The 27500-nt window shown below is 44.5% G+C and overlaps 1 protein-coding gene across 1 annotated transcript in view; it reads left to right on the top strand.

Annotated features, from left to right (window-relative positions):
• The window catches only part of LOC143276510 (uncharacterized), a 71946-nt gene that overhangs the window by 42124 nt on the left and 2322 nt on the right, over window positions 1-27500 (top strand). Inside the window, exons 16-28 of the mRNA XM_076581053.1 lie at window positions 3977-4154; window positions 5212-5320; window positions 8171-8310; window positions 10063-10150; window positions 11781-11905; window positions 12360-12507; window positions 13822-14015; window positions 15581-15916; window positions 17890-18216; window positions 21252-21569; window positions 23263-23610; window positions 24132-24312; window positions 26083-26243. Of these exons, the coding sequence (XP_076437168.1) occupies window positions 3977-4154; window positions 5212-5320; window positions 8171-8310; window positions 10063-10150; window positions 11781-11905; window positions 12360-12507; window positions 13822-14015; window positions 15581-15916; window positions 17890-18216; window positions 21252-21569; window positions 23263-23610; window positions 24132-24312; window positions 26083-26243 (2653 nt within the window). The remainder of the gene's footprint in view (window positions 1-3976; window positions 4155-5211; window positions 5321-8170; window positions 8311-10062; window positions 10151-11780; window positions 11906-12359; window positions 12508-13821; window positions 14016-15580; window positions 15917-17889; window positions 18217-21251; window positions 21570-23262; window positions 23611-24131; window positions 24313-26082; window positions 26244-27500) is intronic.

Raw genomic sequence — 27500 nt, 5'->3', positions numbered from 1 at the left:
GCGAATCTAATACTTTTAATGGAACACAGTTCACTACATTCCAGACAGTTACCAAGGAACAGGTCAAAGATGTCATTCTCAAGATGCCAAAGAAATCATGCCACATTCTATATTTTACCAATGTTTAGAAGAATTACTACCTATTATAACCAGTATCATGAATATATCCTTGACCTCAGGTGTTGTCCCACAGTCCTTTAAGCATGCCTTGGTGTGTCTCCTTTTGAAGAAAGCTAGTCTTGATCCCGAAAACCTGAAAAACTATAGACCAGTATCAAACCTCCCATTTCTGTCTAAAGTTTTAGTACGTATTGTGCTTGGCCAGCTTATGAAACACCTTGAGATCCACAGTCTCCTGGAGCCATTTCAGTCAGCGTACAGAAAGGGACACAGCATGGAAACGACCTTATTACGTGTGGTCAGTGACCTGTTGCTAGCATCTGATGCAGGCAAGGTATCCATTCTGTCACTGCTGGACCTTTCTGCAGCATTTGACACGATAGGCCATGACATCATGGTCAGAAGGTTGTGTGCTGTGTTCGGACTCAATGGTACTGTTCTGAAATGGTTTCATTCCTACTTATCCGGTCGCACACACTCTGTCCTTGTAAATGGAAACCAGTCTGTTCCGTCTGTGCTCAGATATGGGGTACCACAAGGTTCCGTCCTGGGACCTGTACTCTTTACAATGTACACACAACGTCTAAGTTCGATCATCCAACAGTCTGTACCTCACTATCATCTGTTTGCCGACGATTCTCAACTGCATGATTCTACTATTCCCTCTGAAATTCCATGTTTAAGTTCTAAATTTAAAACTAGTACAGAAAATGTAGTAAAGTGGATGAAACAAAACAAACTAAAAATGAATGACGACAAAACAGAACTCATGTTGACTGGTAATAAAAATAAGCTCAAGCAGATAAATACAACGTCTATCATTTGTTCTGGCATAGAAATTTCTTTTTCTAGTTCTGTCCGCAATCTTGGTTTTTACCTCGATTCATCCCTCACGATGGAAACTCGTGTGAACCACCTGTGTAAAGTTCTTTACTTTCAGCTTCGTAAGATTAGTAAAATCCGCCCCTTCCTGTCTGTTGATGCCGCCAACAAACTTGCTGTTGCCTTCATTTTATCCCGCCTAGATTATTGTAATTCTCTCTTTGCTGGCCTTCCCAATGATAAACTCTACAATCTCCAGAAAATACAGAATAGTGCAGCTCGACTCGTCCTTAAAACGTTGAGGAGAGAGAGTGCTACTGCTCTCCTGCGGACACTTCATTGGTTGCCTGTTCAAGCCAGAATTGAATATAAAGTTGCCTGCCTATGCTTTCAGTGCCTGAATTGTGATACCGCACCTTCATATCTTTCTGAGCTTGTTAACCCGTACTTGCCAAACAGAACATTGAGATCTCTTGATTCCTCCCAGCTAACTGTTCCCCGATACTTCCTTAACTCCTGTGGAAAGAGGTCATTTTCCGTCTTCGGCCCAACAACTTGGAATTCTCTGCCTATTGCTCTCAGACAAACAACTCATCTATCTACCTTTAAAGTAAATCTTAAAACTTATCTCTTTAAGAAATACCTGTCATAACTCAAATAGTGCTGTTGTCCCAGGCCCATGGCAATGTGAGTGTGTGTGATAGGAGAGTAGAGAGAATGGGAGTGGGTAGATGGATGGTGGTGGTGTGGTTCGAAAGGGAGAATGACCCGATTTTTACCACTTTTACCTTTTCTATCCAAAATTTTATTTTACAATTTTTACAAAATCTGTGGCACGCAGATTACAATTATGTTCCTTTTTACATGTATGTATTTTAAGTGAAAATTGCTGTCATCTCAGCCGTTTAATCATATGTGTGTCTGTGTGTTGGTGTTAGTGTGAGTGTTGGAGTGTAACAGTTGTATTGATAGTATGCTACTTTGTGAGTTTTATGCATTGTGTTTTTTTTTTTTTATAATATTAATGATTCTGTTTATGTTTCTACTACTTTTTATATGCTTACTTGCTTCACTTTAGGTATTGGATTGTAAAGCGCTTAGAGCTTGCTTATGCTTGTATTATAGCGCTATATAAAAATAAATTATATTATTATTATTATTAAGTCATAATCAAAAGTAAAATATAAAAGCAAAGCAAAAAAAAAAAAAAAAAAAAAAAGAAAAAAAAAGAAAAGACAAAAACGAACAAACAAAAAAACCCCCTAAAAAAACCAACAACCTTATCCAATCATTCAACCAATCAGTGTTTACACATTATTGATTGTAGTAATCATGATGATTTAAGATGATATTAGTAACAAAGAGACCATTACATAGCAATAGCATCAATTATGTCAACTATTACAGTAATCGCATCAAGGATGAGGCGAAAGCGTGTGGTGACATTGTAATATGACAAAAGAGCAATGAGTATACCACTTCTACATTATTGGAAAAGAAAGCTTATAATTTAATCACATTGTAAAGACAAACAACAATAAAGATTAAAAAAAAGAATCAATAAATGAATAAAAAAAATATTAACAGAAAAACCTGTTAGTACAAATAAGGACTATTACTACTGTATCTGTATTTGTGTATGATTTTCGATTTATGTTCGTACCTTGTTATGTACTATCCCCCCAATATTCCTTGTGACCCCGGGACACTTGGTAATAAAGACATATTCTATTCTATTCTACGTTTTCTTTTTCTTTAGCGCTGTGAAGAGTCAATGGGGTGTCGCACCGACAGAAGAACTATTCACCAGATTCCTTTAGGTCTGCCTGTTGTGTGTCAAAACCTGGGTCTCTGCAAATGGTTTTCCCTCTCCATTCTGCAATGCTGTCAGTCTATCGTTATTTTCGCCTTCCCTTCCATCTCTCCCCCCCCCCCCCCCCTCAGCAGTTCTTGGGAGGACTGTTTCACCCATTGTATTGTATTGTATTGTATTTTTGTATTGTATTGTATTACTCTTTTTTGTCACCACAGATTTCTCTGCGTGAAATTCGAGCTGCTCTCCACAGGGAGAGCGCGTCGCTACATTGACAGCGCCACCCATTTTTTTGGTTGTTTTTTGCTAGCGATTTTATTTGATTTCCTATCGAAGTGGATTTATCTACACAATTTTGCCAGGGACAACCCTTTTGTTGCCGTGGGTTCTTTCAATGCTAAATGCATGCTGCATACGGGACCTCGGTTTATCGTCTCACCCGAATGACTAGCATCTAGACCACCACTCAAGGTCTGGTGGAGGGGAGAGAAAATACTGACGACTGCCGGTGTGATTCGAACCAGTACGCTCAGATTCCCTCGCTTCCTAGGCGGACGCGTTACCTTTAGGCCATCCCTCCACTGGCGCAGGGGAACCAATGAAGAGACGTCTTCGAGAAAGGAGGTTCTGGGTGTGTGGCCTGCCATCCATCTGACCCGTGCGTTCAGGAGGCTCGGCTGCGGAAGAATCGTCGAGAATTGTTGCCTCGTTTCCAAAATTGTCGCAAAAAACGAACTTTATTGCCCCTTACTTATACAATATAGTACTTATCTCGTTTTCTTTCTTTGATGCACGCTCTCTCTCTCTCTCTCTCTCTCTCTCTCTCTGAGTGTGTGTGTGTGTGTGGAGGGGGGTTGGGCGGGAGGGGTGCGTGCGTGCGCGCATACGTGCTGTGTATTGACTTAAAGTGTTACTATAAAGCGAGGTTGAGAGGTTTGAGAGATATAAGTATATTATCCTTATCATAATTGTTGTCTTTATTATTATTATTATTATTATTATCATCATCATCATCATCATCATCATCATCATTCTTCTTCTTATTATTATTGTTATTGTCATTGTCATTATTGTTATTATTGTTATTACTATCATAATCATTATTATTATTATTATTATTGCTATTATTATCATTGCTGTTGTTATTTTCTTATTATGGTGTCATCCTCCTCCTCCTCACCATTACTAACGCTGGAGATTCTGTCCAAACCACCACAACAGGGCGACTCGGGAGGCCCCCTGTTCTGCCTGCAGAAAGGAGCCAACGGAATGGACCACTACGCCCAGTTCGGCGTCGTGTCGTGGGGCCACGGGTGTGGACTCCCCGGGGAGCCAGGCTTCTACACCTTTCTGCCAGACTACGTCTCCTGGCTGTACAACTCGGCCCTGCCCAAACTGGGTCAGTGTCCTCGTCGTCTGCGTTGGTTTTATTTTTTAAAATAATTTTTAAAAAACATATATATATATTTCTCTCTGGTTTTCATTTTGGTCCAGTTCCGCTTCCAATCCGCTTACAATCGTGTGATCTTTTTAATGAAGAACATAAAACAGATTTTTTTTAAAGCCAGTGCCATCACCCTTTACGATCAGCTTGCACGCAGGTAAAACAAACAAACAACAAACAAACAAATAAACAAACAACTACAAAAAAGCTGGAACATAGACACTAGCCACGGAACTTCGTCAAAATGGGATCCGGGACCCCCCCCCCCGCCCCCCCAACCCTCTTCCCCCCTCCTAGCTTACTTACATCAACCTGGAAGACAACAACACTACCCCTTGTCCCTGCGAGTGACGGGCGTAATAGCCGAGTGGTTAAAGCGTTGGACTTTCAGTCTGAGGGTCCCGGGTTCGATTCTCGGTAACTGCGCCTGGTGTGGGTAAAGGGTGGAGATTTTTTCCGATCTCTCAGGTCAACATATGTGCAGACCTGCTTGTGTCTGAACCCCCTTTGTGTATATACGCAAGCAAAAGATAAAAATTAATGCGCACGTTAAAGATCCTGTAATCCATGTCAGCGTTCGGTGGGTTATGGAAACAAGAACATACCCAGCATGCACACCCCCGACAAAGGAGTATGGCTGCCAACATGGCGGGGTAAAAACGATCATACACGTTAAAGCTCACCTGTGTACCATGGGAGTGAACGTGGGAGTTGCAGCTCACGAACGAAGAAGAAGAAGAAGTCCCTGCGAGTGTCTGTGACTGAGAGACAAATAACAGTGGAGGTAGGGGTGAGGGGAGGAGTGGGGGAGACACACATCCATGCAAAGAGCTCAGCTTGAATTTGAATGTCTTTCTCTTCAGCGTGTTACTTCTGGACATTAAATTTTTGCTTATAACAAAGGAAAGAAGTAACGGCAGTTGCACTTGCCACACTTTGAACGCGTTGTTCGTACCTGTCATGACATTGACAGTGATGACGTCAATGAGACTGTGACGGTGGTAACGTGCAGATGCCCACTCCAGCAGCTCGAAGACTTCCCCCTGTGAGTCGTTCTCACCAATGAGCCAACTGGACTGTCGGATCATGCTGATCAAGCTTCGCCAGGACACCCAGTGCAGGTGAGACTGAGGTCAGACCGTGTTTGTCTGTGTGTGCAGTCGTGGTGGGGTAGATCAGGTTGCAGGGGTGTGGCGGAGACATGAGTGAGTGGTTGGAGAAATGTAACATTGTCGTATCGTCTCCCTTGTATCAAGTACAGTCCGAAATCCACACAGACAAATCTTGTTCTGACCGACAAGTATGCTGTGCAGTGTAATGCAAGGCAGCGGAAAGCTGTTTGGTTTTTAAACGCACACTGAATCAAATCAGCGCAACGCTCAGAACAACACGACGCAACGTAACGCAACACAACGCAACGCAACACAACACAACGCTACATAACGCATCACAATGCAACACAACACAACGCTACATAACGCAACACAACGCAACGCAACACAACACAACGCTACATAACGCAACACAACACAACGCAACACAACACAACGCTACATAACGCAACACAACACAACGCAACACAACACAACGCTACATAACGCATCACAACACAACGCAACACAACACAACGCTACATAACGCATCACAATGCAACACAACACAACGCTACATAAAGCAGTACAGCACATCACAACGCAACGCAACACAACGCAACGCTACAGAACGTAGTACAACACATCAAAACGCAACACAACACAACGCATCACTGGACAACTCCACGCTAATTGACGCAACACACCGCGACATAACACAGCGCAACGCGACGCGACTCGACACAACACAACGCGATGCGACGTGACGCGACACACCGCAACATACTCTTACACTGTGTGGCGCTGAGCTCACTGAGCTCCAGCGGCTCCCATGAAAAGTTCCAAGATCAAGATTAAGCGTTTACGCCAGCCGCCATGGCGAAGCTGATAGCTCATAGCGTCGAGGACTGACGGCTGTGAGCACGATGTGAGTTCGATTCCCAGCAGGAGGTGTTTTTTTTTTTTTTTTCGGGCCACGGCCGGCTCCTACATGTAGAGCTGAGTGTGCTATGGGCTTAAATGGGAAGACTGGGACCACACAGTATCATCCACTTCATGGATGCGCCTTTCGATATGTTGCTCAAATTTCCTGACCAACACTGCAAGTGTCTGTATCTCTCGGGCCTGCGTAACGCCGGGATATCATTATGACAGGAAGCGCACAGTACAGCCTTGTCACGTAGTTCCAAACCTAAACAGACCTACATAGCAACATCGTCATCCTCCTCGTCCTTCATCTTCTCATCTCATCTATCCCTTGACCCGTGGGTGGGTCGTTGGGGCACCATGGATGACTGCCTGGTCAGCTCGCGCCACCTGCCTCGGTCCTCAGCGGCCCTTTGAGTTGTGGCAAATGGCAGGCCCGTCCACTCTTTGATGTTGTCCTCCCACCGCTTTCTCTGTCTGCCTCTCTTCCTCCTTCCTTGTACGGTACCCTGCAGGATGGTCTTGGCTAGGCCGTCTGATCGTGTGACGTGTCCATACCAGCGGAGCTTGCGTTCCTTCACTGTGGTTAGCAGGTCTTTGAATGGGCCAATGGCGTTTTGGACTCTTCTTTTCACTTCCTCATTTGTGATGTGGTCTTTGTATGTAATGTTCAGGATCTTGCGGAAGCATCTCATTTCCAGGGCCTGGATTCTTCTCTAGCCTTCATCTTCATCATTAAAAAAAAGGCCCAGAGTCTAGACTTTCATACCCTTCTCTCATGGTGACATCTGTTTCGAACCCACTCCATTCAGTGCTTGGGCTGAGTTCTGTCAAGGTCTTTGGCGTCGACAGATTCATGGGAAACTATCGTCAGGGAGACGAGGTGACGGTCTTCACTCTTTGACTGTTGAGGGGATTGGGGGTTGGCTTTGCGACTAATTAGCTATTATTGTCGTCAGTTGTGGGTTAGTTGGTGGTGCCCAAAGTAAGTCAAATCAGAAACAGGCACAACGAATACCACCGAAGCGACCCAGGAGCAGTGCAGGGTCTCCTCCAGTGTGTGACCTGCTTGCGACTCAACATCGATAGTTGCCTGTGGACTGCCGACGCTGGAACTGCGACAGATGAATCCGGGTATTGGTGATTGTGCACGGGGGACTCTGGAAGGAGCGGCCTGGGAGTAACGCCATTGGAACGGTGCAGATGATGGGAGTAGCGCCATTGGAACGGTGCAGATGATGGGAGTAGCGCCATTGGAACGGTGCAGATGATGGGAGTAGCGCCATTGGAACGGTGCAGATGATGGGAGTAGCGCCATTGGAACGGTGCAGATGATGGGAGTAACGCCGTTGGAACGGTGCAGATGATGGGAGTAACGCCACTGGAACGGTGCAGATGATGGGAGTAACGCCATTGGAACGGTGCAGATGATGGGAGTAACGCCATTGGAACGGTGCAGATGATGGGACGGCGGGAAAAAGATCCAGTTTTACACGTTCGCATCACAGTGTGTTTGTGACTTTGCTTGTGTGTCAGAATGCTGTTCGTGTTTGGGTTTGGTTTGGTTTGGTTCTTTATTTTTCTTTGTGCAAAAGACGGTTACTTTTACTCTTGGTAAAAAACGAAACAGAAAAACAAAACAAAAACAAAAACAATTGCACACAACTTTTTTTTCGGTATTGTTTTATATTATTTTATTTAATTTCTTTGGTGGAAGGTAGGGATTTCGAACACAGAATATTTGTGGGAGCTGTTTGGGGGGTGGGGATGAGGGGTTGGTGGTGGTGGTAGTGGTTTTTATCGTTTTGTATGTTTTCGTTTTCTTTAGCGTGTTTTCCGAGGTGGTGACGGGCTCGGGCGAAAAACATGTACAGCCATGAATCTGAGATCAAGCGATTTTCTTTGTTCTTTCAAATTGATCATTTTGGGTGGGTGTGCTGTTTGTCTGGTCAGGAACATAACTGAAGCGGTCAACTGCCTGACCAGGAGCCTGGAGAGGAACGGCCACCTGTGCAGAGAGCAGCAGGTGCTGGACACCCTGGTCAACTCGACCAGCATGCGCCTCACTTACCAACAAAAACGTCGCTGTCAAGGTCAGTTGGGCCCTCCGCGGGTGAGGTGACCGAATGCTTACTTACCACTGTTCTAAAATTAGGTGGATAGCGCATGCCTTCTTTGAGACCATTTGCTAACTGAAGCCAGCGGAAGCGGTGACTTCATATATGTAACCGAGCGCTCAGTTGGCTTCATGGCAAGCTTTCACTTGCTCGCATGAATAATAGTTTCTCCACTGCAGTGGTTAGTCATTTACAGCTTAGTCTTTTCTGAAGGACTAAGACTCTCAAACTAGGACTGAGGCAAGATTCAACTGGCTGTTAGTGCTGCAGCCTTGGGGGCTAGTTGGCCGTTGGGAACCATCCCATCGCCGACTGTCCTAAAACCCTCTTGGCTGAGAGAGTGGGGATGTAACTTGGGCAAGACACTCTCCACTTTAATCAAATTCTATCCCATATAGTTGGGACAGCAGTTGCCTCCTCTGCTGTTCTGATGGTCATAGTCGGACACGACTGACTATCACACATACATGTAGGGCAGCAACGAAGAACCACCACTTGTCTGTTTTGGGTGAATCTCTTGAATGGTAGCCCAGGTGTGTTTCAGGGTACTGAGTTCTTCTTCCACTGTCTCTGCGCCAGGTCTTCGCTGGCTTTCCTCTCTTGCGTCTCATGGTTAGAGCGCTGAATTTTCGCGTGACTTTGACTTTTGCCTCTTGACTCCTTGTGCAGCATAGGGCTGCTACAGCACTCCTCCAGCGGAATCGGTTTTGGGCTGTCCTCTTCAGCCGGGTCCATGTCCATCCGGCTGCCTTCATCTCATCCTCCGTGCTTCTTCTCCAGGTCTGCTTTGGTCTGCCCACTCTCCTCTTTCCTTGGGGGTTCCATTAAGAGCACTGTCTTGTGGTGTCGTCTGGAGGCTTTCGCAGGGTGTGGCCTATCGCAGCGTTTGGCCATCTGATGTTTAAGATATGGCGTAGGCATCTATTGACAAAGTCTGTAGTTTGTTGGTGTTCGTCTTGGTTGTTCGCCATGTTTCAGAGCCGTACAGGAGGATTGCTTTAACACTGGTGCGAATTCGATCCCCGATTTCAGCGCACCTGTTGGGTTAAGGATGGAGGATTTTCCGATCTCCAAGTTCAACATAATTATGTGCAAACGTGCTAGTATCGAACCCTCTCCGTGTGTGTGTACGCGTGCAGATCAAATACTTATGTTGAAAGATTATGTTATTTATATCAGCGTTCGGTGGGTTATGGAAACAAGAACATACCACGCATGCACACCCCCGAAAATGGATTTTAGCTGCCTACATTGCGGGGTAAAAACGGTCATATACGTAAAAGCCCACTCGCACGTGCGAATGAACGTGGGAGTTGCAACCCACGACTGCAAAAATGAAAGAAGTCCCTCTTCACTACCAGCACCACGGCAAGGCCCAGCCAGCGCATTCGGCTTATGCAAACGTATGGCAACTGCAAACGCAATATGCCTAAGGACAAGAATGTGTGAAGCATAACTAACGGTATGATTGTCCCCGTTTCAAATGCAGTGAAGCAAAAATTGATTACTGTGTATGGAGATGAATGTTTGCAATCATCGTCCTTATTTCAGTGTAGTAATGAGGGCATAATTCAGGAAGAGAAAATTGTTTACACACACACACACGGACGCACGCACACACGCACGCACGTGCACACATAGTTTGATGATTTATCTAACCCAACTAATAAATGTTTATGCTATCGTACTTACATTTGATACTTTGTTTCACCCGAAATGTGTCCACAGAAACGTACAGACAGCCTGACGACATCTGTCACAACCAGACCGCCGTCTCCACTGCTCTGAGAGCCTGCAGCAAGAACAGACGCTGTTTGTAAGTGGAATGTCTTCTGCAACACTACATGGTTCACAAAAAGTTAATCAATGATGTTTGTAAGTGAAATCTCGGTTCACAAAAATTTAACCAAGGATGTTTGTAAGTGGAATCTCTTCTGCAATACCACAGGGTTCACAAAAAAGTTAATCAATGATGTTTGTAAGTGGAATCTCTTCTGCAATACCACAGGGTTCACAAAAAAGTTAATCAATGATGTTTGTAAGTGGAATCTCTTCTGCAACACTACATGGTTCACAAAAAGTTAATCAAGGATGTTTGTAAGTGGAATCTCTTCTGCAATACCACAGGGTTCACAAAAAAAAGTTAATGATGTTTGTAAGTGGAATCTCTTCTGCAACACTACATGGTTCACAAAAAGTTAATGATGTTTGTAAGTGGAATCTCTTCTGCAACACTACATGGTTCACAAAAAGTTAATCAAGGATGTTTGTAAGTGGAAACTCTTATGCAACATAACAGGGTTCACAAAAAGTTAATCAAGGATGTTTGTAAGTGGAATCTCTTCAGCAACATCACAGGGTTCACAAAAAGTTAATCAAGGATGTTTGTAAGTGGAATCTCTTCAGCAACACCACAGGGTTCACAAAAAGTTAATCAATAAGTTAATGATGTTTGTAAGTGGAATCTCTTCGGCAACACTACTTGGTTCACAAAAAGTTAATCAAGGATGTTTGTAAGTGGAATCTATTCTGCTACACTACAGGGTTGACAAAAGAAGTTAATCAATCAAGGACCACTTGGGGAGATTGCACAGTTTTCTTTCTGCTCGAGGGGCATCGTGAAATGATGCTGTAGTTCTGGCCAACAGCTGTGTGTGCAGCCAGCGTGATGACCACCGCTCATAACTAGAGTCACTTTCTTGCACGTGTACTTCTTATATATATATATATATATATATCTGAATGAAACGCCACATGCTTCGTTTATAAACCACTAAACAAATGTCAATATTTGGCTGAAACATCGATTTTCAAGCTGTGCATGGTGCATGTGTACCTGAAACAGCTGTTTGTGTGTTCGGTGAGAGAACAGTGTTAGGCCATATCATGCAGCATGTATACTTAAAGTCATCTCTCAACTGTTTTGTGTTGGGTTTTGTTTTTTTTGTAATATGAAAACAAATTTGTTTTTACGAAGTGGTCCTTAAGTGTTCTCTTTTAATGAAGTCTGCATAGTGAGCATGAAATTACACCGTTCATATTGATAAAGACGATGGTGATGATGATGGTAATGGGATGATGATGATGATATGATTATGATGATGATGGTGCTGCTGATGTTGATGATGATGGTGGTGACACATGTGGTGATGAAAGTGACGATGGCGGTCATAATTATGACGATATTTATTTATGGTGATCGTGGCAAAACTTGGTAGTGATGGTGGTGAGAATATTAAGCAAAGTAGACCCTGTCCATGTAAAGTTTTTTTTTTTGGGTTTTTTTTGTGATCCAAGACTAACATTTGGCGAGACGTACAAGCAAGCAAGCAAGCAAAGAAACCATCAATGCAAACACAGTTTGTCAAGTCAGGTCAGATAACCAGCCAATCAAGCCAATCGATTGATCACTCACTCATAGAGCTCAACCGATTGACTGATTGCAGGTCGATGGAGGAAGCGACGATATGTGTACACTCCTTCCTGGATCCACGCTGGATGCAGTGTACGCGTCAGGATCTGCAGGACTTCATCCACAACCATATGAAACAGTCTGTCCGGCTGTGTGAAGGTACGCACGCACACATGCACGCGCACACGCACACACACACACACACGCACGCGCGCACACGTACATACACACACACACACACGCACGCGCGCACACACTCACACACACACACACACACACACACACACACACACACACACACACACACACACACACAAAAGGATGCATACCCACGGGTGCGCGCATGCACGAGACGAGAGGCATGATGGTGATGATGATGATGGTTGTTGTTGTTGTTGTTCTTCTTCTTCTTACCATCAACATCATCATCATCACCACCATCAGCAACATTATTTTCTTATGATTATCATGATTCTGACTATTGTTATGATGATGATGATTGTTGTTGTTATCGTTAGCAGCGTGACTGGAGATGTCGAATGAACAGTTCACACGTGCCCAAGGCATTGCTGTGCTCGCGTAACAAATTTCTGTTTCACTGTGCGCTGCATAGATTTCTCGGCACGTGCAACAAGAGACGGCAGACAATTCATGTACGTGGACGGAGACTGGTACGCGGTGTGTGCCGACCACTGGGGCCAGCGCGAAGTCCAGCTCGCCTGTACTGAGCGAGGGTTCACGTCTGGCAGAGCCTCCTTCATGTAAGTGCGAAAAAGGAGTGGTAATCACGTTGGAACGTCTTCTCGTTTCTTCTTCTTCTTCTTCTTCTTCTTGTCTGCAGGGCTTTAAACAACATGATTTGATTTGATTTCTCCTCCTCCTCCCCCATCTTCATCTTCATCTTCTTCTTCTCCTCCTCCTCTTCCTCCTCCTCCTTCTTCTTCTCCTTTTTCTTCTTCCTCTCTACCTTCTGCTGTTTCTAGCTGCTGTATCCTCAGAAGTCATCCATTCTACTGGCACAGAATGATGATCTTCCGAAAGCCTTTCGTTCCCCATTCTAGGTATTCTGCAACCAAGGACGGGACGTCATTAAATAATAATAATAATGGTACTTATATAGCGCTGAATCTTGTGCATAGACAAATCTAAGCGCTTTCGCACCAGTCATTCTCACGCACGCATAACTCTAAAACTGGAGAAACTAAAGACAAGGAAGAGGCAGGGAAGGGAGGCTATTTTGGGAAGAGGTGGGTTTTAAGGCCAGACTTGAAAGAGCTGAGTGTGGAGACTTGACGAAGCGAAACAGACTTTGAAACAAGTTCGTTTCGCTCAGAAGGAAAGGCAAAAAAAAAAAAAAAAAAAGGTTTGGCGTTTCACACAATTGAAAATAGTTCATTTGGTTTTGGATATAATGTTCCAGGGGTGGTGGTTACACATTGTCATTCTCAATCATAATGTTCCAGGTGGTGGTTACAGATTATCATTCTCAATCATAATGTTCCAGGTGGTGGTTACACATTGTCATTCTCAATCATAATGTTCCAGGTGGTGGTTGCAGATTGTCATTCTCAATCATAATGTTCCGGGTGGTGGTTACACATTGTCATTCTCAATCATAATGTTCCAGGGGTGGTGGTTACACATTGTCATTCTCAATCATAATGTTCCAGGTGGTGGTTGCACATTGTCATTCTCAATCATAATGTTCCAAGTGGTGGTTGCAGATTGTCATTTTCAATCAAAATGTTCCAGGTCGTGGTTACAGATTATCATTCTCAATCATAATGTTCCAGGTGGTGGTTACAGATTATCATTCTCAATCATAATGTTCCAGGTGGTGGTTACAAATTGTCATTCTCAATCATAATGTTCCAGGTGGTGGTTACAAATTGTCATTCTCAATCATAATGTTCCAGGTGGTGGTTACAGATTATCATTCTCAATCATAATGTTCCAGGTCGTGGTTACAGATTGTCATTCTCAATCATAATGTTCCAGGTGGTGGTTACAAATTGTCATTCCCAATCAAAATGTTCCAGGTCATGGTTACAGATTGTCATTCCCAATCTTTTCAGACCCAAAACGAAGGAAGTTGTTTACGTTTCCGATCGCCGCAAAACTCTCTCAGACGTCCGCCGTTCAATCAAGGCCTCTGGATGGATGAAAGTCATGTGCTCTGGCTACGAGAGCTCATTGGTGGAATGCGAGCTTTCCCGCCAGGCAACCTGTTCCTCGTCATATATTGCTGCCTCTGTCTGTTATAATAATGGTGAGCGAGAAAAAAGTTGTTAAAAAAAAAATCTCTGCTGCAAAAGGAAAATACGTACCAGGAGTAACCAGAACGGAAGCGGCGAATGAATAAAGCATTCACAACGCATTCATGAAGGCACTAGGGGCTGATGAGAAAGACCCAGCCAACCTCCATCCATCCGAACGAACACAGAGCTGGAATATAACACACACACACACACACACACACACACACACACACACACACACACACACACACAATTAAATCAGTTGTGGCTTACTTTGTTGGGTGGATTGCTGGCTGAGTACACGTACGTCGTTGGGCCATCAGCCATTAAATCATTAGTTTGTGAGTTGGTCACGAGAGCAACGTATTTGGTTCGCCTCGACAGTCTGTTCTTTGCGTGGTTTTAGTTTCTGTTTCAGTTTCAGTTTCAGTCTCTCAAGGAGGCGTCACTGCGTTCGGACAAATCCATATACGCCACACCACATCTGCTAGACACATGGCTGACCAGCAGCCTAACCCAACGCGCTTAGTCAGGCCTGGCGTGCATGCATATATATATATATATATATATGTGTGTGTGTGTGTGTGTGTGTGTGTGTGTGTGTGTGTGTGTGTGCCTATCCGAGTGGATTTCTTCTACAGAGGACAACACTCTCGTTGCCATGGTTCTTTTTCAGTGCACTTAATGCGTGCTGCACACAGGACCTCGGTTTATGGACAAATCCGAAAGACTGGACGCTTAGTTCGGGTTTCCTGTCAAACTTGGGAGAAAGGGCGAGAGCGGGATATGAACCCAGACACTCACGGGGCTTTGCATTGGCAGACGAGCGTCTTAACCATTTTGCCAACTTCCTTCTACAAATGTGGACCGTTCCGGACAAAATCAGATAATTCCATGTCCAGAATTGTCGCAAATTATAATCATACCGTTTGTGTCTCCAGACGCTGTTGCTGCGTGTGTTGATGTCAAAGGAAGGGGAAAGTTTCTGGTTTTGTGTCTCTGTGCGCCCCACTTGCTTGTATGCCAGCGGAGGAGGTAGCGCGAGAGTACTGGTTTAGTATCAGTATCAGTATCAGTAGCTCAAGGAGGCGTCACTGCGTTCGGTCAAATCCATATACGCTACACCACATCTGCCAAGCAGATGGCTGACCAGCAGCGCTTAGTCAGGTACTGAAAAAAAAACAACAACAAAAAACAAACAAACAACAACAAAAAATGCGTCTAATTACCGAGAGTAGCAGTACTCATTTGCTGTTGGATAGGTAGCTCTTTAGTTAGCTGGTCAGTTTATGACATTATATTGATGGATGGATTTAGATGGCGTTAATGATGATGATGATGATGATGATGATGATGATGGTGACGATCTTATTGATGATGATGAAGAATGACGATGGTGATGGTGATATTGGATGATGACGGTGATCGATTTTGATGATCGTGGTGATGATGATGATGATGATGATGATAATTGATGAAAACGATAGTATTAGACAGCAACAATGTCGGCGACAACAGTGATGATAACGATGGATGATGATCATGGTGATGGCTTCATTTTTTTTTTCTTTTTCAGCTTACAACTTCACCCTGTACGCCCCTCAAGCTGGCACAGACTACGGCTACGTCAAACTGGCCCGTGACCAAGGTGAAGGTTACGTGTGTGTCCCTGACCTCTCTGACCCCGCGGCCCACCAGCTGTGTCGTGCCGCGGGCTATGTGGGGGGCATGACCTACCCTCTGGCATTGGCCCCGCCTCCTTCCCTCCCTTCCAGCACCGTGTGGGAAACGGAAATGCGGTGTGACGCAGGCGCAGTGGACGTCAATGGTTGCGCGCATGGGCAGTGGACTCAGCTGCCGCGTGTTTCCAGTTCCTGTGCTCTGGCCAAGGTCTTCTGTTTTTCCTCGAAAGGTCAGGATTAACCGTTGTTGTTGGTGGTGATTTTTTTCCTTTTTTTGTTTTTGTTTTTGTTTTTGTTTTTTGCTTCTTTAATCACGAGTCTCATCGAATAACATCCTTTCGCTTCCTTTTCTTTTAGGTTGTTTGTTGTTGTTGTTTTTTCTACTTAATTTAATGTTTTTGTAGCTGTCTTACCACCTACGAGTATCACAGAAGTATGATGTGATCAAATAGATATCCCACAAGACAGTCATACACCCATTTCAACCCCCATTTATCACTATAAATTTACCCGTTTGTCTTGTTCTTTATTTATCTACTGATCGTTGTTGTTCTTGTTTCTAAGATACTAATTTCAGTGTTGTCTGGTCACAATCTCTTAAGAAATAAAGGATTTGAGTTTACGTACGCTTAGGAATAAATGTATCGTCAGTTATAGCCAGCGATACTTCACACAAATGTCTGCATCCTTGCCAGTTATTGGAAATGTTCTGTTTGTCGGGGGTGCAGCTGGCTTGTTCACTTGTTTCAGCGTGTGGGCTTTCACTTATATAACCATGTTCACCCCACTATTTTTCACTCAAATAAATTCTGTTTGGGGGGAATGTGTGTATACTTGAAACATCTGAATTTCCAATTACGGACCGAGTACCGACATAGATTAGTGGAATTGGTAGCTTGCAAATTTGGTCTTCCATTGTAACTGTTATACAATGCATTCTTTTACTAGTAATATTCGGGCGAAAATAGTAATATATAATTCCGCCTGCAAAATACACTATAATAATTATTGTGACACAACCATTTAAGCTAGGGTTCTGAAACTTGATCGAGTTTCTACCACTGACATGTTCTTAATGTGTGCAAACTTTCGTAAGTCTACATGCTGTAGATTCTGAGATAAAAAAAAGAGGCTGAAACATCACTAGCGGTGCCACCTTAAAGGTACGAGTATGTCTGCGCATGCGACCTGGAGGATTCCGTAAACAAAATCAAATCTCAGCCCAGCATACGCTGTCAGTGACCTCCCCTTCCATCGGAATGGACGTCTTATGGCTGCACTCAGCTGGTGCGTCGTTAATTGTGGAGAATGATTTCATTCACTAATCAGTGCCTTCTTGTGATGTTCTTGTGAAAGAGAGAGACGCGGGCAGAGGAAAGGAACGAACGTACGAACGAACAAATCTTTTTTTTATTGAGGGAAAAAATGAATGAGCACAAATGGCTTATTTTCATCCTGCCCTTATGAAAAGGGAAAATAAATACTCAGTACAAAAGTATAACATTACTGAATGTCAAATTATGTCGCAAAAAAAAGAAGAAAATAGAAAACAACAACAACATAAGTACATGCACAAATAATTCTTAGATCAGAAATAGAAGAAAGAAGAGAGAGAGAGAGAGAGAGAGAGAGAGAGACAGACAGACAGACACACACACACAGAGTGTGAGAGTGGAAATGTTAAGACATTGTATTTGCAAATTCTTTCATGAGTTCTGAATGGAACATTTAAAAAAAAAGTACATTAAGACTAGTTTGGACATTGAGAATGGCTGATATATTATTCCACAATAAACCGCCTGAGTATGACAAACCAGATTAAAACAGATCAATTCTCGGACGGGGTAACCTAATCTTATGAGAGAAAGCGAGAGGGTTAACAGGTGTGTGAACGTGCACGTGTGTGCTCATGTTCCAACTGTGTGTGGGTGTGTATAGAGATACGGTTCTGGACGTGTGCAACCTTGAGTTTTGGAGCAGTGTTTCATTTCAGTTTCGGTTATTGTTGGCGTGTCAATTTTGATGTCGTGAAGTGCGCAGTGATCTACTACTTAAGTGCTATAGAAGTACCATATAGAGAAAGACAGTGGTGGGGGTGGGGGGCAAGGTAGACAAAAAGATACTGCACACACATAAGCGCCTACACACAGCATGATTGAATTCCAATGCCCCCATGTTTTTTTTTTGTTTTTTTTTCCCGCAGCACGGTTGCATAACGGCCTCTTCAACAGCACGGGAATAGTGCAGGTGTACCAATCCGCTCCCAGTGGCCATGGCGTCACGCTGAAGACTGTGAACGGTGGGAATTATCAGGCACCGTTAGCACGCGTCTTGTGTCGTCAGCTGGGCTTTTCTGGGGCCAGTCAGGCTCTGTCCTTCAACCCTTTCTACAGACCCAACACGGGCTACATCCACGTGCATTGTCAGGGGTCGGAGAGCAAGCTGGAGGATTGCAGTCTGACCGCTATGTCTTCTGGGTTCGTTGCTGAGCCGCTCGTGGTCAAGTGTACAGATACGTCGTCACCCAGTGGTCAGTTTGGGGATTTCTTTTGTGGTTGTTGTTGTCGTTGTTGTGTTGCATATATATATATATATATATATATATATATATATATATATATATATATATATATATATATATAGGTATGTATGTGTATGTGTGTGTGTGTGTGTGTGTGTGTGTGTCTTGTGTGTGTGTGTGTGTGTGGAGGGGGTGTGTCTTTTGCTATGTTTATTTATTAACCATCTTGTCTCTTACTTTTTGTTCTGAGGTTTCTCCTGTTTATTAGACCTTCTTTGTCTCTGCCTCTCTCTGGCTGTCTGTCCACTCTCTCAAGTGGAGTGATGGCCTAGAGGTAACGCGTCCGCCTAGGAAGCGAGAGAATCTGAGCGCGCTGGTTCGAATCACGGCTCACAAGCTTATATATTCTGTTTTTACATGCCCCATGTATAAAGGGTTAACGTTTGTATTATCTTGCTATGGGTTTTTTTTTTTTTTTTTTTTTGGTGCTGCCCCATCATCTGCACCGTTTCAGTGGCATTACTCCCACGCAGCTCATTTAGATTCCCCTATACACGGCCACACCCGGGTTCGTCCTTCGCAGTTCCAGCGTCGGCAGTCCACAGGGAACCATCGATGTTAGGTCGCCAGGAGGCCACACACCAGAAGAGACCCTGCACTGCTGATGAGTCACTTCGGTGGTGTTCAGTGGTGCCTTTTCTGTTTAAACGTACTTAGGACACCACCTGCTAAGCCCCCTACTAACGACAATAATGGCTTAGTCGCGGAGCCAGACTGAGTGAGCGTCCCTCCCAGAGTGAAGACCGCCACCACGTCCCTCAAACAACAGCCCCCCATGAATCTGCCGACACTGACGACATTGACAGGACTCACCCCAAGCACGGAAGTGGAGGGGTATCGAAACTGAGGTCACCATGAGAGCAGGGCATGAAAGGCCACAGACTTTGAGACTATTTTGTTTATATTGATGACGATGAAGGAGGAGGAGGAGGACGATGATGATGACGATGTTGCTATGGAGGTCCATTTTGGTTTGGGACTGCGTGACAAGGCTGTACTCTACGCTTCCTGTCATAATGATATCCTGGCGTTAACCAGGCCCGAGAGATACAGGCACTTGCAGTGTTGGTCAGGTAATTAGAGCAACACACCCAAAGACGCATCCTTGAAGTGGATGACACTCGACTGTGTGGTCCCAGTCTCCCCATTTAAGCCCACAGCACACACGGGCCGAAAAACCCATCTCCGCTGGGATTCGAACCCGCGTCCTCCCAGCCGTCAGTCCGCGACGCTAACCACTTCGCCACGGCGGTTGGTTATCTTGCTATGTTTGTCCATCTGTTCGCACTAGACCACATTGCTCACCTGATCAAGCTTAAATCTGATGCACTGCTCAGATCCTATGTCTTCTGGGATTTGAGGTAAGCTTGGAGTGGATCCACTGGATTATTAGGGAACTTCAGTGAACTGAAAGTCCAAAGCAATGCAGCCGTCGTTAGCTTGTTGGTACTGAAATAAGCTCTTGGTTTGAAAGTTCGATGTTATGAAAGTAACTGAGTGACAAAGAGAAAAAAAACCCACATATTCATCGTTTAAGCTTGACTTTATATGTATCTTGGAATCATCTGTTCGCCCCCCCCACCCCCCATGAACTTGAGGTGGTAAGAGAGACGACATTTGATATGTTTCGAATATTTCCTTTGGCTCTACAGCCCACGCCATTTCAGTAGCGTTACCCTCACACCGCTTGGCCCGAACCCATCATGCCCCAATGCAGGAGCTTTGTGAATTGTGATAAGGGTTTTCAGTATGTGGGATACGATATGTGTGAATTATTCAGGTGTGATATACAGATGAGCGTATATAGTCTGCGTGATTGTGTGTTTGTGTGTGCGTGTGCGTGCGTGCGTGTGCGTGTGTGTGTGTGTGTAAACATGAATGAGTGCTTGAGTGCTCGACTGGCTGCCTGAAAAGCGTTATGCATGTGAGCTGTTCGTTTTTAGTGTTTAAAAATGCATATTTAAATGTTTCAATGTATGTTTGAAAGCATGTTTTTTAACATCATTTTTAACCTTGTACAGCACATTTGAGCACGTTTTGCATAGAAAAGCGCTTACAAATTAAAGTTGCAGCAGTAATAGTAGTAGCAGTAGTAGCAGGAGCAGCAGCAGTAGTAGTGTAGTAGTAGTAGTAGTAGTAGTAGTAGTAGTAGTAGCACAACCACACTGGCTCGTCCCAGTGCCAGGGATCGACCAGCGTAAGGTCTTCAAGAGGTCACACACGAGCGCCAGATGGATCTCCTCCACAAGCTGGGGCTTCTGAGTCACTTCGGTGGCGTTCCGAGTTGTGCCGGTTGAGATTCAGGACACCACCAGCTTGGGCCTGATGGACGTGGAGACTGATACCTCGCCCCTCCACTGACAGCCCACCATCAACCTGCTGGCATCAAAGACATTCTTTGAAGGAACTCACACAAAACACGGAAGCAGATGGGGAAATCGGAATTGAGCTCACCTCCTTAGTTAACGATGAATGACGATTAGGATGATGACGATGCTGACATGGGGTGTGGGGTGGTGGGGTGTGGTTGGGGGCTCCTTTTAGGTATCGGACTACATGACAAGGCGAGCCTTTCAAAACGTTGTCTGGCGACAGCAAGGCCCGAGAGATACAGATATCTGTAGTGTTGCTCAGAAAGTTTTAATGACATCCCAAAAGGCCCATCCATGAGATGGATGACACGCTACTGTATGGTCCCAGTCTTTCCAGTTGAGCCCGATGCGTGCTCAGCTCTGAGCAGCTCCCAGTCACAGGCCGAAAAAATCCACAAGGATATTATCTATGCCTCAAACGGGGTTCAAACCCATGTCCTTAACAGCCTTTGGTGCTAACCACCATGTCACGGTGGCTGGATGCTTGTTTCTGTTCACTAGTAGTCAAGATCTCATATGTGAAATACCATGTGCAGAATCGATTTTTATAAACTTGGAAACGTTGTCTGTCTTTCTCACGATTGTGTGTGTGTGTCATTTTGTACTGTGTAGTGCCAGCCTTCAGTGTCCAGCTGTCTCCCATGAACAACGAAGTGCGGGTCTACGTTGACGGTCAGTGGGGCACCGTCTGCGCCGACCACTGGACTGACAATGAGGCGGCCGCCATCTGCCGACAGCTGGGTCATCTCCATGGTTACCGACGCTTTTCTGACTTTGAGGCCAACCCCCGGAGATACTGGCCTCACGTGCTGCGCGATCTGAGGTGTGGGGCCAACAACACAAGCGTGACGCAGTGTTCATTCTCCCGTGTAGGGAGTAATGCTTGTCAGCACAAGCGCGCGGCTGCCGTCCTGTGCTCCAATCAAGCTGGTGAGTATTCACTTTGCTGCTTAGCTAGCTGTTGACTGAAGGGTTGGTCAACCGGTTGAATCGTCAGATGGGTTGGTGGTGCCAAGTTGGGTTGTCTAGCCCTCAGTAAACTGGTGTAAACAGCAGAACTTGGCCTGCCACACAAATTAATGGCACTGGAGCTTTTCGGAACTGGCTGGAAGTGCGGGATGCGAGAGAAGTTCTTTTTCTTATGATCGTAAATGTTCTACAGACAGGGGGAAAGGATTTTTTTAACCTCCTCTTAGCATTGCTATTAGCAAACGATCCATCATTCGTTGCTATTAGTTTGTTTTCTGTTTCACAGTGTCAAAGAATAATGCAAAGACGATCAGTTGCTTTTTATGTTGTTTTTTCTCTCGTTCTCTTCCTCCTAGCCTTTCAGTCTTAGTTTCTTTCTTTTTCTTGTTTTTCTTCTACATGGTACACAGCAATTTCATCACACACGTTCCCCAAGACACCCTGGCGGTGACCCTTACACGGGGTCCATAGATCCACCAGAAACCAGCGTGCCCAGTTGGCGGGTGCAGACAGGAGGGGATTGGGAATTAAAACTCATAGTTCAGTCTGCTCTTAAGTACACAGCGCACCGCCCCTCCCTTCCCCCCGTCCCCTCTGTCTGTCTGTCTGTCTCTTAAGATTTGTATTTGGGATTTCTTTTCGTTGCGAACGCATTGCAAGTTCACAACCCCTCGAGATGGGGTGTTTGCCTTATTGGATAAAATTCTAATGTCTGATTCTGATTCTGATTTCTCTCTCTCTCTCTCTCTCTCTCTCTCTCTCTCTGTGTTTCTGTCTGTCTGTCTCTCTGTCTGTCTATCTCTCTGTGTCTCTGTCTGTCTGTCTGTCTCTCTGTCTCGTCCTCCTCTACCTTCCTTTTACCTACCCCCGCAACCCCATCTCTAAATCTCTCTCTCCAGCATCTCCCATCCTCTCTCTCTCTCATCTCTTTTGTCTGTTCGCATCTACGTGTTTGCTTCAAAATGAATCGATGTGCATACATGTATTGATGCTTGATGCTCGTGAGTAATGAAAGGTCAAAGTTCAACAGACAGGGGCAGAACAGCTCCTGGTTTGTGATATGAATAAGAAATATGAGTGGTGCGTGTTTCTATGCGTGCATAATTAGTATATTTATTGTCTCTGAGTTATGCAAGCACGTATTTTTTTTCTATCATTTGATGTATATTGCTGTGTTAGGTATTTGTCTATCTATCTTGATATTAATAAACAATGAGGCCAGGAGATCAAATAATTAACAAATAGTAAAGAGTGGTAACTCTCTCCACACACAAGGTACATAACTTCAAGACAGTGCTGCTTACGCTACCAATTCAGCTAGCACATAGGTAAATAAAAGGTACATTGGAACAAACCCAGACACTTCCCCCCCAAAAGGAAGCACCGGGCCTGTCATTATAACGATCATTTGACATGTGCACACAGCAGCATTGACAGAAGAAATGTGCAAACACAAATTAGCTTTTATTCAAGACTGGCATAGCTTCTTTAATCCTGGACAAGCCACACAGAACACACGGACAATACAGAGCAAACACATAGTTGCCTCGGTGGTTTTTCAGCTTGAAATTAATAAACAATGAGGCCAGTAGATTAAATGATTAACAAATAGTAAAGAGTGCTAACTCTCTCCACACACCCTAAACATTTCCAGAGCCTGTGTTCTCGCTTCGAACCACGTCATCTCGCCCGAACGAAGGTCTGGTGCAAGTGGACTACCAAGGTACGACAGCACCGTTGCGGGCGAAGGAATCCAATGCGACCGCCAGCGTGATCTGCAGGGCTCTTGGCTACGTGACTGGCGAGACGAAAGCCGCGAGCCACGTGACCTCCCCACGTGATCAATCCTACTGGTGGGCTGGAGACGCAACGAGCTGCACGAGCTACTCGGGCCTTCAGCAGTGTCTGCAGCCGAAGCTTCAGAAGATCAGCTGCTCCGCGGCCAACGTGGACGCTCGTTGTGGTCAACCTGTAGTGTCTGTCTATTGCTACACTTCCGCAGGTGAGTCGGTTTCTGTTTAGTGTAAAGCCACACACACACACACACACACACACACACACACACACACACACACAAACAACAACAACAACAACAACAACAACAACAACGTTATACTGTTCAAAACAAAACTGTTTCTCCTTCTTCTTCCTCTTCTTCTATCTACAATCTAAAAATAAAGAAACAAACAAGCAAACACACAGAAAGCTTAAACAGTTATGCCTACGCTGGTTTACAGCGAAGTACGCATCGGAACTTTTTCATCAAGTTTTGTGTATTATATATAATATGTTCAACAAATTTTCTTCATCAAGTTGAATGCATTACATGCATCTTCAGCTTATTAAAAAAAACACACAATAAAAATCAAAACAAAACAAACAAAAAAACAACAGTTTTCTTAGTGATATCTGTTTTCCCCCCCGTTAATTCTTTTTACAAATGCAACAATTTGCTGGGTTTTTTTTCTTTGGTGTTGCTTTTTTGTTGTTTGTTAACCTCCATCATTATCACTATGACAACAGCACGAGTGCACACGGGTCCTCAGCAAACCACGGGAATAGTGCAGCTGTACCGAAAGGGCCAGTGGTGGGAAGTGTGTCACGATGACATCACTCAGTCCGCCGCTGACGTCATCTGTCGTGACATCATGGGATCGTCCACAGCCTCTGCCATTCTTCTGAGCGACGTGTACCAGCACTCCACGTAAGCTGAAGTGGATTAGATTTTATACGGATTCTTATGTAGCGCCTATCCTCGGTCGGAGACCAAGCTCAAAGCGCTTTACAAACTCATTGATCTTTTGCATAACAGGCTGCCTACCTGGGTAAAATCGACTGACGGCTGCCATTGGGCGCTCACCCTTCGTTTCCTGTATCATTCAATCAGGCACACACATACACACTCAGACAGACATATAACATTTAACAAGTACGACCGTTTTGTTTATTTACCCCGCCATGTAGGCAGCCATACTCCGTTTTCGGGGGTGTGTATGCTGGGTATGTTGTTTCCATAACCCACCGAACGCTGACACGGGTTACATGATCTTTAACGTGTGTATTTGATATTCTGCTTGCGTGTACACACGAAGGGGGTTCAGGCTCTAGCAGGTCTGCACATATGTTGACCTGGGAGTTCCTAAAAAATCTCCACCCTTTACCCACCAGGCGCCGTTACCGAGATTCGAACCCGGGACCCTCAGATTGAAAGTCCAGCGCTGTAACCACTCGGCTGTTGCGCCCGTTGTTTCTCCCATTTTCTGCATTAACCCATTGATTGCTGCTGGCGGCGAGTGTGCTTGTCAGTGAAAGGCCATCGCCTCACTGAGTTATTTAAGACAGAGCCTGCAGTTCAGGATGTCAGTCACCAGTCTGTTGTTTGGAACTAATTCCTCTTGGAGACTGCATTACTTCTCGATCAGCAAACTCAGTGACGCCATTGATATGAACATTAAAAAAAGGGTGTCACTGCCTTTCAGACAGACTCGCGTGCCACACTGGTCTCGTTCAAGATTCAACAGTCAAGGGGTTAATTTTAATCCGAAACTAGTTCATTTTTACCTTGGTGATTTACAAACAAAAAAGTTCTTCCTTTCGTGGTTTCCAGATTTTATAGGTATTAAGCTGTGCTATTTTTTTTTCCAGCCTGTATGTTTTGCATTTATTTGCTTATTTGTTCACTTATTATCATTATTGTCTTTTTATGTTATTTTATTTAATTTTTTTCAGTGCCTGACTAAACACGTTGAGTTATGCTGCTAGTCAGGCACCTGCTTAGCAGATGTGGTGTAGCGTATATGGACTTCTCCGAACGCAGTGACGCCTCCTTGAGCTACTGATACTAGTCGATTCCTGTTAAGGTTTTCGGTGTCGGCAAAATTCTTTGATATGCTTTTGTTGGGGGGATGGGGGGGAGAGGGGGGAGAGGGGAGGGGAGGGGGTCGGGGGGGAGGGGGGGTGAGAGGGGGGGGGGACGTAGTGTCGATCTCTCCTCCAAATGGGACGCTCAGTCGATCTGGCTCCGCGATTAAAGGGTTCATTATCGCCAGTAGGGGGAATTACTTAACTGTGGATGTTCAGCGTATGTTGAATTAGAATAGACACTTGACGAACACCACCAAAGTGACTCGGCAGCAGTGCAGTGTCTCCTTTGGTGTGTGGCTTCCTGGCGACCTGACAGCGATAGCTTCGCGTGGACTGCCGATGCTGGGACTGCTAGCAGACGAACTTGGTCGCGTATGGGGGACCTGTAGTGAGCGACTTGGGAATGCCACTGAAACGGTGCAGATAATGAGACGGGAAAAAAAAAGCAAAAAAAAAGCTGCAACATAACTGGCTCTATTCTGATAATTGTTTTGCTGCTGTTGTTGTTGATGTTGTTGTTATTGTTGATGTTGTTGTTGTTTTCACCTTTCAAACGCCGCCACTTGCCTTGTGCATTCTTTCCAACTCACCGAACGCTTTTGGTGAACAGTTCCCACAGGTTCCGGATGGTAAAAGCCAGCCAGTACTGCGACACCAACGACTCCGGCATGACGTCATCGGATTGCCTCGTTCTGGACCTGAACTCCACGTGCGAGTCTTTCAACAATGAACCCGCTTCCGTCGTCTGCTACGATGGTACAAGACCATCGGGTAATGTCTCTTTCTTTCTTTCTTTATTTGATTATTTATCTATTTTCTTTATTTCTGTCTGTCTTTTGATTTATTTCTTTACAATGAAAGATGGGATGTATACCTACCGCTTTTGTGGCTTCACTACATCGACCACATTAATTTTTGCTGCGTAAACAATTATGTAAAAAACGTTGCATAGTGTTCATGGTAATGGAATGAATGTCGGCGGCAAACATTGATTATTCTTAACAACCTTGAGCCTCACAGGGGCTGTGTACCCATGCTCGTGGCTGCTGTCAGTGGCTTGCCTCGTCTTCTTCTTCTGCGTTCGTGGGCTGCAACTCCCACATTCACTCCCATGTACACGAGTGGGCTTTTACGTGCATGACCGTTTTTACCCTGCCATGTAGGCAGCCATACTCCGCTTTCGGAGGTGCGCATGCTGGGTATGTTCTTGTTTCCATAACCCACCGAACGCTGACATGGATTACAGATCTTCAACGTGCGTGTTTCATCTTCTGCTTGCGTTTACACACGAAGGGGGTTCAGGCACTAGCAAGTCTGCACATATGTTGACCTGGGAGATCGTAAAAATCTCCACCCTTTACCCACCAGGCGCAGTAACCGCGATTCGAACCCGGGACCCTCAGATTGAAAGTCCAACGCTTTAACCACTCGGCTATTGCACCCGTCAGTGGCTTGTCAAATGCTGGTACATACACTAATCGTCACATCTGTTGAGATTAACTGACGAATGATTGTGGCGTTCTTCATATGAAGCAAGATGTTATTTAATTCTGTGTGCTCCAGGTCATCATTTTGATGTCATTAACAGGAACAGAAAATAAAGGGCACAGAAATGAAAGTTTTACAGGCTGGTTGAATAGCAACCAGTGAGTTAAAGTCAGGTATATATATATATATATATATATATATATATATATATATATATATATGTGTGTGTGTGTGTGTGTGTGTGTGTGTGCCTCATATTTTTATTTTCTATCTATCTTTTTTTTTTAATTTTCATTATATAGCTATTTATGTATTTCTTTTTATTTTATTTCATCTTTATTATTATTATTATTATGTATTGTATTTTTTCATTTATATTTTTTCTAAATATTCATTTACTTCTTTATTTTAATTGTTTATTAATTTTTCAGGTTAAATTTTTTTCTCTTGAGGCCTGACTGAGCCTGTTGGGTCACAATGCTCGTCAGGCATCTGCTTAGCAGATGTGGTGTAGCGGTACGATTATGGATTTGTCCGAAC

This window comes from Babylonia areolata, chromosome 2 (assembly GCF_041734735.1).
Source record: "Babylonia areolata isolate BAREFJ2019XMU chromosome 2, ASM4173473v1, whole genome shotgun sequence".
Lineage (NCBI taxonomy): Eukaryota > Metazoa > Mollusca > Gastropoda > Neogastropoda > Buccinidae > Babylonia > Babylonia areolata.
Note: the sequence above shows the minus strand (reverse complement) of the source record. Positions and strands in the feature narration are given on the sequence as shown.